We start from the raw sequence: 13,500 nt of genomic DNA, 5'->3' as shown, positions 1-13,500 counted from the left end.
GTAATCATGCATGAGTTCCTGTAAATTGATGAAAGTAATAAGGTGCAGCAGCTGGACAAAAACAAGAAATCAAGCCGTTCAAAATAGTTCAAAACACACCTAGCAGCAGTAAAACATCAATACAACTATAGCATCTATAAAACTTACAACACCAAAACAACTACAAAGGTCTACAACTTACCCAAAAAAAAAAAAAAACTAGGGTCTATACAAAAGGAGCTCAGGTCTGATAGATAACCACAAAGAGTACAATAGACCAACACCTTTCTGTGTTAGTATACAAAGTGTAATGAGTCTTACCATTTGGACCAACAAAAGCGGACTTCCCTCTTTAAGACTAATCACGCCAAAGGCACACAGTCATGGTAGCAAATAAAAAAATTTCAAACCTTTTTCATGTCCCTTCTTGTGTTCGTTATATAAATTTCAATCCATACGCTGATCAACAGAAACTATGTATTTGACATGAGGACAACAGATACAATTATATATGTATAAATGTAAACCAAAGAAGTGCAATAGACCTGAAGAGAAGACTAAGTGAATCTCGTAGAGGTCTAACATTAGAGACAGGGTGTTCAAGAGGCAGCTTACACAATATGATTTAGTAACTGAAATAAGCAACATACTAAATAAAATCAGCAAGGTTCCATAACAGAAACTAGTGCCATAATGCAAACTAAAAGAAACAGGGTATATAAAGCCAGTGATAAACATGACTGATATTGATATAATCCAAAGGTATCTAATGAAATATACCAAATTCCTCTTTATTTATTGATAAGGCAATATAGACTATGTGCAAGTAACAAAGTACACTGCTAACAATATATACACATTACCTGCAAGGAACTATCAATATTAATCTAGGCAGCTCAATCCCAAGTAAGTTTATAGACATTGATAATAAAATAGGGATACAAACTAAACCAAAATACCAAACCACATCAGACCTGTCTCTTCACTAAACAAAACACCCATATGTTACACCAAACCCCATCAGACCCATCTCTTTCCTAAACAAAAACACTCAAATCTCACACCACAACATAACTTACAAGGGTCTATCTATCAATTGAGTCTTGGTTATAAAAAGTAGGCCCCTTGTAAGGTGAGATTATGAAGCCAAATCAATCATCATAAAAAGATTGACCCTTGTAATTTCAAGAAAAAGAAAAAACATACAAATAAGATGTGAATAATACAGAAAATAAACAAAAAAGGAGAGACAAGAAAACCTTCTTGTGACTTTAGGTGTTGGAAGTGGGGAAAAAGCCTCCGTCGTCGGGGTTGGAAGCAACGAGAAGGAGATACGATTTTGGGGTTTTCCGAAGAGACAAAGGTCGGTCTCGTTGGAATTGGTGACGTTTGGCAGCGCAGCTCCGGCAGCGATGCTAAGTAGTGGCTGTGGAGCTTTGGAGTTGAGAGAAAGAAAGAACGAGAGAGCAGATGGAGGTGCGGTGAGAGAGAGCAGCAGGAATGGAGAGAGACTTTTGATTTTGCTGAAGGGGAAAAAAGGTGTTTAGGCGGGGTTTGAAAATTTTCAGGAGCATATTGGTCTTTTCAGGTGTATAAGGTATGGTATACTGACATGTTATTTTTAACCAGGTGTCATTTTCTTATTGGGCCTAGAAACACCAACTAATGGCTGACGTGGAGTTCCTGAAACATCATATACTTTCTCCATAATGGGAGCTATACATATACAATTGATGTGTGTAAAATATAAGAAAGGAAATGGTAACGAGTATATGCAAATACAGATAAGGAAACAATAAGTGCTATATATGGTATGCACTTTCCAAAGAGATTTGGTTGAGATTTGGGTGCACAAACAACGTTGTCCTAAAATGGGGCATTAACGATTTCGAGCATAGAACGGTGAAACAACCCCTTGGTTGCCTCAAATATATCGACTTATCTTGGTTTTGAATGATACTGACCTATTTTTCGTACTTTTCTTGTGATTTTTTTTTTTTTTTTTTTTTTTTTTGGTTGTCTTTTTAGGGCAATTTTGATGACTTCTAGGATTGGAATGATGAAAGAGTTTTTGGAATTACGAGGATTTTAATATTTGGGCAAAGTTTGAGATAAATAAAATTTTCCTTTCTTCTTTATTACTCATTCTAAATACTATACATAATTAGAATTTAACTCTTTAATATCTAAATTTCTATACTTACAAAAATAGCCCTATTACATAATTAAGAATTATTTAATAATAAAACAAATTAAGGACATAAATATAAATATAAAAATTTCAATTCCAATAAATTAGGACCCAAAAAATTATGATATGAAAATAATTTCAGAAATTCAAAATTCATAAATTAGGGAACTTTTTTTTTTGGTAAAAGTTCTAATAAATATTTTATTTTTTATTTATAATTTGACAGTACTTAATACTTATGAAGGAGAATGGAAAATTTGAAAAGCCTACACATTTCCGTTGAAAATACTAAAAGGTGCTAATCAATTGGGTTACAAAACTCTTAACAAATATATAATATTTAAATAATAAGTAATTGCAATTAAAATTTAAAATTTTTCATTTTTTATATTCAAATTTGAACCAATAATTTGTTGTAAAATTTTTATGAAAATATTGTAAACATAGCACTTCTCATGTGAATAATCATATAAAAGTAATTATGACTTATGAGTCTCATTCAAAGAAAAAAAAAATCAAGTGCCATATGAAAAGAAATACAAGTGCGTCTCAGGGCCAGGGGTCAGGTCAGGTTCTTAAACGTGAAGCCCAAGAAGGAAAGATATTTGGGCTTTTATCGTAGCTTCTCCTTTTTGGTCCAGGTCAGGTTCTAAAACGTGTAGCCCAAAAAGGGAGAGTTTTGGGCTTTTGTCGTAGCTTCGCCTTTTTAGTCCATTGTTGGCCCATTTGTATTTGGACGATATGTGACCTGCTTTAGCCCAAAGGACCGAAAAGATGGGATGTTGCCTTTCTAGGCTGTCTAGGACACTGAGGTACTAGTTGTGAGCTTATAAAGTTGAAAGGGTAAAGTGAAAGATAAACCTCTAAAATTTTGGATTCTTTGAAATTTATATCTTGAGTTAGAATTTGGATTATACTTCCTAAAATTATATTTTATTTGCATAAGTAGCCTTCATCCGTATTTTTAATTAAATATCATATAAACTTCTCGTGTGTGTTTAATTCGTCCAATAAAATGATATTATGTGGCATAATGAAATGACATGGCATAATAGAAATGACATAACATCATTTTATTGGACAAACTAAACATACATAACAAGCTTATGTGACACTTATGCTCCATTTGTTTCAACGTAAAATATTTGCAAAGATAAAATGTAAAATATTTTCAGAAAAACGTTTTCATTTTACAGTGTTTGGTTGTATGCATGAAAACTATATAAAATATTTTTCAGTGTTTAGCACAATGTAAAATGAAAAAAAAAATTATTAAAAAGTTAAAACTTTCTTTTATTAACTTCCATATCTTGAATAAAGATAAACCATCCATAACATAGATATATTTCTTCAAGGAATACATTCAAGGCACCTATAAATATATAATTTGAATAACGAAAAAAAGCCTCCATCATACCAAAAAATAAAATGATAAAGAATCATCCATAACATAGATATATTCCTTCAAGGAATATATATTGAAGGCATGTGCTGTAATACATATACTGAATAAGAAACATCATTCATAACAAAACAAAAAGGGGCAAAGCAACCATAACATAGATATGTTACTTTCATAACATAGATTATCATAATATTTGTAACGCCCCAAAATCATAAGCAATAAAAGTCTATTTAATCTGAATAATCCATAAAAAAATATTAAATGAAAGAAACCAACAATCTAAAATCTTATCACAAATGTCAGAGCTTTAATCCACCAAAGACAAAACATCCTTAAAATAATTCTCCAATACAAAGTTTAATGCCATAAAAATCATAATAAACTTCTCAGTTCCACAAAATAATTCATAACTGTTGTCTTCCACAAGTCTCTACTCCAATAATTCCTCTAATGTATCTGTAAGGGGAAATAAAGGGGGGTGAGATAATTCAATAAGTGGAATTCACTAACATTAGGGTGTGGGAACGAACCTTTCAAATAAATAATTCTTTCAACAAATTTATAACTTGTAACTCACCAATATTTTGTCATCAAATATTTCACATAAAAAAAAATAATATCTTTATATTGTGAGCCATCATAATATATATACCATCATATAAACAATTTCCTAGGCTTTTCTCGTGGTCAACGTTTACATCCCATTGACAAAGTTGTGCTATCCTCTTTTTGGGACTGGAACCTCCTTTACATCCCTTTTCTTAAGGATGGCTCATTTGGAACCTAAATGTGCACTCCCTTGCTAAGGAGCTTCCCTTTTTGGATTCTCAATAGTATACTCCCTTACTAAGGAGCTATCAAATGTGCATTGTCCCCTTATCTGGGACCATCTCTTACTAAGGACTAGCTGCAATATGATTGTCCCTTGCTAAGGACTAAATACCATACTGAGCTTCTAATCACGACTTGCCATAGGTTTTCAAAACATATTCAATATGCTCACAAAAATAATCCATTCATAATTCTCAAAAAAATATAAAGATATATTCACACATACAAGTTAACCTAAATTTAGGTTGTCCCACAAGTTTTTCATAAAACGAATAGTAAATGTGCATATCAAACATTTATAAGATATCAATTTATATATAGAATAATCAACATATTTCCTTGATATAAAATAGTTTAATAATCAACACTGTTTTGGGAAAACCCCCAAAATTAGTAAACATCACTTACCTCTTAGTTGCAAAAGTAAAAGAAATCAACCTCCCTTGAATCACAACAATTCAGTAAAATTAGAACCTAGCAACACCAAAAAATAGGTTCATCAATACAAAATTTCCCACTTAAAAATCTATTTTCACACTTAAACGGTTTTATCCTAGACAATATTGATATATCCAAAATTCTCCATTTATTCACCTAACTATCCAATTCACTTTCAGCTTTGATCAGATTTTTGGACTTAAAAATATTGCTGCCTAATCAGATTTTTTCATTAAGGTAATCATAGATATTCATGAAACTTCAATATGGCCGAGAAATGAATATCTGATCAATCTAAATGTAACAGCCATATGTTTTATTCATATCTATTCACTTTAATATTACATATATTCAACCTAATATTGAAGCCAGGTGATACCCTTAATTCATCAATCTAGTGGCTTTGTATTCCCTCTTGATGCCGTTGGAATCTATTCACTCTAATATGATATATATTCACCCAATATTGGAAGCCATGTGATACATATACATATCTAATCAGCCCAACATTTATATCTATTAGTCAAATAGTAGCAGCCACATATTATACTTCTTTCACCCAATGACCCAAAACTCCCTTGATGTTGTAAAGCATAAGGACACTGCTGGACACTTATTTGGACAATGACAATGGTGGTGAAAAGAGTGAGACTATAAACAATTATATATAAACCACAAAGCAACCCTTTTTTCCTTTCACATGGTGACAACTTTAATTGATAAGTCCAAGCCTATTACTCCATTAGGCACAAATTCAAAGCTTCCTGACATATTGACCATTCTTTATCTAATATAATACAATTATAAGAGCTCTTTTTTATTAGTATAATGATAGTCTAGGTTCATAACAATTGCTAGCTATTGACTATTCAAACTTCTTAAATCTAGAGCATGAGAAAATCATACCTGTAGACTCCAACTCAACGCCACAGTGAAGAAAGGCAAGGTTCAATAGTCGGCTGAAGCAAAAGGAGGCACCATCAGAAAATACACGTGTAACTTAAGAGGAAATAGGCTAGGGTTTTCAAGGCCCATATATTTATTTATGCCACCTCACTTGGGCTTCATTAGGGATGGCAATTTTTCCCCGCCCTGCTTGACCCGCCCCTCCCCACTTCGCCCCGTGCGGTTTTCCCCGCCCCGCAAAGGTGGTGGGGCGGGGATGGGGCGAGATTTTAGACCCACACCACGGGGCGGGGCGGGGATGGGTTTACACTTTTTAGACCCACCCCGCCCCGCCCCGCCCCGTCCCGCCCCGCATTAATAAGGGTTAAATTGTAATTTTATTCTACCCTAAAACCCTACTATTTAAACAAAAATATTATCAGCTTATTTTATTCTACCTAACATGACTCTACCTCTTTTTTCTCTCTAGCAAAGTTGGAAATAAGGTACCAATTTTAACTTCTTCTTTTTTGTCTTTATTGGAAACAAATTTATATACTATTGAATTGATGATTTCATTCATGATTCATACGGTCTTTCTCAACTTCCTTTTCATCATGAACATAATATAATTTTTTTTAATGAGTTACGGGTCTGTGGCTCTAAATATGTGTTTGTGTCATTGTTTTTGTAATTTTGTGTGGGCATTTGGCTGCATAACAACATGTTTCTTTAAGCTTGTTAAAATTTTATTTTATCATGTTATGAGATTTTTGTTGTGATATTGTCTTGTTAAACATTTAGATAATATTATTTAGTTTTTGCTAAAAATTAGTTTGATTTGATAGGATAAATTTATTCATAATTTCAAGTATATTTTTATTATTGAAACATGTCATTTTATTTGAAAAAATGGAAATAGTTGTAGGGAAAATTAACAAGAAATAAAGTTTTACGGTGTAGGGCGGGGCTTCGCGGGTCTTCGCGGGGTCTTAAGGGGCGGGGATGGGGCAAGAAATTTTCCCCGTCATGCGGGGCGGGGCGGGGCAGGGATGGGGCAAGAAAAATCCATGCAGGGCGGAGACGAAGATCTCATCCTTCGGCCCCGCCCCGCCCCATTGCCATCCCTAGGCTTCATATTCCATAGTATTTATCTTATTATTATTATTATTATTTTTTTTAATATCTTAGGTCCAAATCCATTTAATTGTAGGCCTCCTTTATAATTTACATATAATAATTTAATTGGTATCAAAATTATGGAGTGTTACAATATTTCCACCATCCAAAATATAACATCGTTTCATAACCATCCCAAACCATGCCAGTCAGTGTTGCATAACCATCCATAAGCACACTTATAATAACAAAACCCAAAGATTACAACAATATAGCTAACATTAATACATAACCTTCCAAAATATTGAATTGTTCCATAATTAATAACCCAAAGCATACCATAATACCACTAACACGGTTCACAAAACATATCCAGTGACCTCAAGTTAGAAGGTTTTGTTGAAAAATTTCTCCAACCAAAGATTTCTCAACCTATCATTTTTAGCCATAAAAGCCCTTCCTGCCTTTTCACCATTAACCAAATGATCAAAAGTTTCAGCAAAGATTTCTACTTCAAAGCCTTCAACATTCATCACTACTTTATAAAGCTCATTTGTATCAACACTGCCCAAACAGAATATTAACTTTAGGGGGTTAAAACTTAAATTCACATTCTAAAATTTCAATGTGTAAAATTCAAAACCCCTAAACTTAGAGGTGTAATTTGCACTTTTATAAATGTCAAAGAAGAAAATGACCCATTTGCTTGGTCCGGTAATTATTCCCATTTTCTGTGGGTACACAAGGAAATTACTAAAGTCTAAAAAGAGTATAAACTAAAATATGCCTATAAGTAAATAAAACATACCTAAAAATACATTTAATTAATTGTAGTATCCTATCCTCTAATTTTTCAAGAATTGTGGTGTTATCATGTCTTGTCATGTTGTGTTCATGTCATTGTCAGTGTTCATGCTTCATGGTGCTTCAAAACTAATCTCTACTATACTTAAATTACTCTCTCTCTTCTTTATGTATAACATAATGTTCTCTCATGACTCATGATGATGAAATGATGAAAAGGCCAACTAGTATGTTCAATAATCTCTCTCAAGTTTCTGCTAAGAGAAAATCTGAGACCTTAAACTATGATATGATAAATTGTGAGTTGTAGGAAGAAAAAAAATAATTAATTTATGTAAAAGTAATAAACAACTACCCACAATCTGCCACATCATAATGGTGATAAGGTTCTGGCAAAAAAACTTATGGTCCCAAAAAGACACTTATGTTAAAACAGTCTCACAAGAGTTGATATACGGTCTTTGCGCATAAATTTTGTCCAATTAGCTTTGTTATTTTCCTTCTAAGTCTTGCCAGTGTCTGTCATGCAGGCCTAACCTGTAAACCAAGTCAAATTTTCCGCCTACCCAACAACTTGTGGAGAAGATTAGAAATTCTTTCTAGAAAGGAACAAAAGACAAAATTCTGAGTCACATTAATATGTGAGACAAGGCACATCTCTTTCACCATTTCAACAAGTAGCGTATTTTGATTTTCATTTCTCTTTCACACGTTTCAAATCCTACACCAATTGGTAGAGACTAGATTTGGGTCCAGTGCCACTAGACCCGTTGATATAAAGACACGTGTTTACTTTTGAACATGTGTCACCATCCCAATGGATTCAGTGCACTAGATACATTGGACCTAAGCCTCATCTAATAAATAAAACATGGGACACCTGGACTCGAATCTATTGATACATGAAATACTGTTAACTTATTCACAAATGTAGAATTCTCATGGACTCAATACTACAAGCCTTTTTGGTCGGCATCAAAGTGATTCATAGTATACTGAACTCCATTCCAATTGCTCAACTGGCTCCGAATTGGCTTAGTTTAACTTAACATCAAAGATAAGAGAGAGCAATAGAGATGAATTCTTTTATGTTTCAGGTTACCATCTTACTTCTTATATTCTCTTCTTGCACCAATGCAGCAGATAGCATTACTCAATCCCAGACAGTCAGTGAGGGCAGGACATTTGTTTCTGCAGGTGGAAGCTTTGAATTGGGTTTCTTCAGTCCAGGTAGTTCCAACAACCGTTACTTGGGAATATGGTACAAGAATATCCCAGTTACAACAGTTGTTTGGGTAGCAAACCGAAGCAACCCAATCAAAGACTTGTCTGGTGTGTTGATGATAAACAGCACAGGCAATCTTGTTATTCTTAGCCACAATACTAGTATTGTTTGGTACGCGAATTCAACAAAACAGGCTTCAAATCCAGTAGTACAGCTTTTGGATACTGGGAATTTAGTACTAAGAGATGGGAATGATGGAAATTCAGGAAACTATTTGTGGCAAAGCTTTGATTATCCTTCTGATACATTGTTACCAGGAATGAAGGTTGGATGGGACTTGAAATCCGGTCTTGACCGGACTTTATCAGCATGGAAGAACTGGGATGATCCATCTCCTGGAGACTTTACCTGGGGAATAGAACTTCATGACAATCCTGAAACAGTTATGTGGAAAGGCTCGGTGGTGTACTACAGGACTGGCCCGTGGAATGGCCTTAGATTCAGTGGTGCACCGGATTTAAGGCCCAACCCTGTTTTCGAGTTCAATTTTGTCTCCAATGAGAACGAGGCTTACTATGAGTACCACCCCATAGATAAATCAGTAATCTCAAGAATGGTTATGAACCAAACCAACTATTCCCGTCAACGCTTTATTTGGGTTGAAGCAGATTCAACTTGGAGCCTGTATGCATCTGTGCCTAGAGACAATTGTGACAGCTACAACCTTTGTGGTGCCTATGGAAGTTGTATCATTGGCGATTCACCAATCTGTCAGTGTATGAAAGGATTCCTGCCTAAATCACAAGAAACATGGAACCCAAAGAACTGGTCTCAAGGTTGCGTACGCAGGACTCAACTGAGTTGCCAAGATAAAGATAAAGATGGGTTTCTTAAATTTGGTGGGCTCAAGTTGCCAGATGCTACAAACTCTTGGGTGAGCAAAAATATGAGTCTTGAAGAATGCAGGATCAAATGCTTGAACAATTGCTCTTGTATGGCTTATACAAATTCGGATATCAGAGGAAGAGGCAGTGGCTGTGCCATCTGGTATGGTGATCTAATTAATATTAGACAACTTTCAGATGGTGGGCAGGATCTATATGTTCGAATGCCTGCTTCAGAGTTAGGTATCTAATTGTCTTCTTTCTTATTTCTCTTCTGAATATCTGTTGCCATAGCTTCTTCTTTTTTTGGCTGAGTTTTAATTGTATTTGCTTTGATTGTCCATACTGACACAGGAGAGGCCAAAACGGAGCAAAAGACAAGGGTTATGGTGATAGTTGTAGTTGCAATTGTCGCTGCCATAGTTTCTGGGATGTTCATAACTGCCTACATCATTTGCAAAAGCAGGACAAAGTTCAGAGGTAATGTGACCTATTACCTGCAGAAAACATATTTGCCATATTGTTTAATTGAACTTCTTAGAAATGTATGGAGTTACTAATTTTCCAAAAAACAGCAAAACTATGATATGTGCTTATCCACTTGTTCATGATAAAAATGCATAGCAATGTGAAAGAATTTATTACAGATATATCCATGATTAAGATTTAACCAAGATTTTCCTTAAACTCGACCCTCTTGTATTGTCCATATAACTTGGCAACCCCGACTTGAGTTAGAGACATATATAATTAATAAATTCATCAAAATTACCGATTTCTTGTTTTTTTTTTAAAATGGGTTTGAATTGTGAGCCAAAAAGATCACATGGTCATATTAAGAGCAGGATGGCCACAGACCAGGTATATAGGTCGGGCCCATGGTCATATTTGCAATATATTTACAAATCTATACGATTTTATTAGTACTCTTAATAGAATTGGCCCCTCCTTAGATTCGCCACTAACCATTGCCACACTAAATAGAGCAATATCATTGAATCAGTAAAACCATGACGTTTTGCTAGGAGTAAGTCATTTTTTTATGCTTTTCATATTATTGGTAAATTTCCAGGCTATGGTTCTGGCTTGGTTAAATGGCTCCTGATCAGGTTATAGTCTGGTTGACTAATATGTATTTACTCCAAAATGAGTTATAGCTATCATATTTATTTCTCGCATAATGTAAATCCCATTTTTCTTCTTTAGAAAAAATGGAGAACAGTGCGATCATAGATCGGAGCATTGGAAGCCAAAAAGAAGAGTTGGATCTCCCATTCTTCGACCTAGCTACAATTGAAAAATCCACTGACAAATTTTCAAGCAAATACAAGCTTGGGGAAGGTGGATTTGGACCTGTATACAAGGTAACTTACAACATTCTTGTTTAAGGACTCTAAGAAAAAGTAGCACTTATCATACTCAGTATATGGTAACCTTCCTACAAATGTGAATTTCTAGGGTACACTAACAGATGGACAAGAGATTGCTGTAAAGAGGCTTTCACAAAGTTCTGGGCAAGGATTGAATGAGTTCATAAATGAAGTACTATTGATTGCCAAACTTCAGCATCGAAATCTTGTTAGGCTTCTTGGTTGTTGCATTGAAGGAGAGGAGAAAATGCTAATCTATGAATATATGGCCAACAAAAGTCTAGACTCCTTCATTTTTGGTTTGAATCTCTCATTACATAATTATTTTAGTTAGATATATAATTTTGTTATGGTTTTTCCAAAGAAGGTAGAACTTGTGCTTTTTATTTGTTTTATAGTTCAAGATGGACTCTTACTAACATAACTGAGAAACTTGTTAGATGAAGAAAGAGGCAAAATTCTACCATGGTCTAAGCGGTTCCACATTATTAATGGCATTGCTAGGGGGCTTCTTTATCTTCATGAAGATTCCAGACTAAGAATTATACACAGAGATCTTAAAGCAAGTAATGTGTTACTTGATAGTGAGATGAACCCAAAAATATCAGATTTCGGTTTGGCTAGAACCTTTGAGAAAAATCAAACTGAAGGAAACACAAATAGAGTAGTTGGAACTTAGTAAGTATTAGTTTAAAAAAAAATTATTTAATCTAATTTTTTTATGGTCATTATTAGTCTATATTTATTATAATTGACACGTTTCATTCTTAATGGTGTTTTGCAGTGGATACATGGCACCTGAGTATGCCATTGATGGGCTTTTCTCAATAAAGTCTGATGTTTTTAGCTTTGGGATATTGTTGCTAGAGATAGTAAGTGGAAAGAAGAATCGAGGGTTTTTCCATCCAAACCATAGTCTTAATCTCATTGGACATGTGAGGATCCAAAAACTTTACATTTATATTTTACATATAATGAAGCAATTAGTGATGGAAGTTTCAATTTTTTTTAGGCATGGAAATTATGGAGAGAAGGTAGGCCTTTGGAACTAATTGATATGTGCTTTGACGACTCTTGCACTCTACCGGAGATGTTGCGTTGCATCCATGTTAGTCTCTTATGTGTGCAACAGCATCCTGAGGATAGGCCTAACATGTCATCTGTGGTTATGATGTTAGGCAGCGAAAGTTTACTATCTGAACCTAAAGAACCTGGTTTTCTTATTGGAAAAAATTCACTTGATGCAGATTCATCATTGAGCAAGCATCAATCATCTTCAACCAATGAGATGTCTATTACACTACTAGAGGCTCGATAAAGGATCATTCTATTATATGTGTCAACAATATTGTTCACTATACTTTTAGTAACTTAGTATGCTAGTATTCCAATACTCGAGTATGTTGCGTTAATCTTCTTTGACACTAGAATTTTATGATTCATTTTGCACTAGTTAAGAAATTTGAATTCTTCTCAAATAACAAATGAATCGAAGCCACGTCTAAGCTACCAGGACCAATTGTTGGTGAAGAAATAAGTAGTTTTAAGGAGAATTCAAATTGTGAATCAAATAGGTCTTCTGTCTTTCCTTTCACAACTAAAAATTGATGTTGCTAGAAAAACAAATATTGTAGGGTTAAGTCTATAACATGACATCCGTTAAAGTAAATATCTTTCGTACAAAATAACATGATGGAATCAACAACTCACTCGACGTAACCGTTACCAATATGCTTATGCCCTTGCTCTTCAATGGACTGCACAATCAACCCTCTCATTAAGAGCTTCACCAATAGATTCTTATCTAAATTTCATCCAAATAATGTCGAAGAACACCAAGGTCATTTGGCCCATGGGCAAGGACCTCAATAGCATCGAGAAGGAGATGGTCTCGACTCTCGACACATGCATCTTCATCGGATTGGCAGAGGTCAATTTTGGATTTGGGTCTTGAATTAATATGCGCCTCCCTCTTTCTTTCTTTCTTTTTTGCATTTTTACTGTTCTTATCAATTTGGGCCTTGATTCGCACAGGTTGTTGTTGCGACTCCAGCCCACTTTAGCGGCAAGAAAGACACACTGAAGTGCAAGACTCCTATTAGAAATAGGAGACCATGTTGCTGTTGGAAAAATAAGAGGCATCTAGGTTATTAACCTAGTAAATAAATAGAATTTTATGTGTTAGTGTGTGCCAAAGTGTGTTAACCAACTACCACTGGACTTTTTTTTTTTTTGACAAGACACTTAACTTGCCATAAAGATTTACGAAAGTGAGCAACCAACCCCCAATCGAATGTGAAGCAGCATTTTGTGGCTACTGGCTAGTGCTCGCCCTGGTCTTTAACAATTGATGACCAAGGGTGATGTGA

General features: G+C 34.6%; 1 protein-coding gene across 1 annotated transcript; it reads left to right on the top strand.

Annotated features, from left to right (window-relative positions):
- The first annotated feature begins 8,571 nt into the window (after positions 1 to 8,571).
- On the top strand, positions 8,572 to 12,543 carry LOC115955484 (G-type lectin S-receptor-like serine/threonine-protein kinase At4g27290). The gene is made up of 7 exons (XM_031073607.1): positions 8,572 to 10,004; positions 10,116 to 10,241; positions 10,968 to 11,125; positions 11,220 to 11,430; positions 11,572 to 11,809; positions 11,916 to 12,066; positions 12,144 to 12,543. Exons 1-7 carry the CDS (start codon positions 8,729 to 8,731, stop codon positions 12,447 to 12,449), a joined length of 2,466 nt encoding a protein of 821 aa, XP_030929467.1. The 5' UTR covers positions 8,572 to 8,728; the 3' UTR covers positions 12,450 to 12,543.
- Positions 12,544 to 13,500: the final 957 nt, after the last annotated feature.

This window comes from Quercus lobata, chromosome 8 (assembly GCF_001633185.2).
Source record: "Quercus lobata isolate SW786 chromosome 8, ValleyOak3.0 Primary Assembly, whole genome shotgun sequence".
NCBI classification, from domain to species: domain Eukaryota; kingdom Viridiplantae; phylum Streptophyta; class Magnoliopsida; order Fagales; family Fagaceae; genus Quercus; species Quercus lobata.
Note: the sequence above shows the minus strand (reverse complement) of the source record. Positions and strands in the feature narration are given on the sequence as shown.

What these genes read in the sequence shown, in the direction of transcription:
- LOC115955484 (XM_031073607.1), top strand. Translation starts at nt 8,729, where the DNA reads ATGAATTCTTTTATGTTTCAGGTTACCATCTTACTTCTTATATTCTCT. An exon ending in AATGCCTGCTTCAGAGTTAG is followed by an intron (nt 10,005 to 10,115) that starts GTATCTAATTGT and finishes ATACTGACACAG; the next exon opens with GAGAGGCCAAAACGGAGCAA. An exon ending in GTCTTAATCTCATTGGACAT is followed by an intron (nt 12,067 to 12,143) that starts GTGAGGATCCAA and finishes AATTTTTTTTAG; the next exon opens with GCATGGAAATTATGGAGAGA.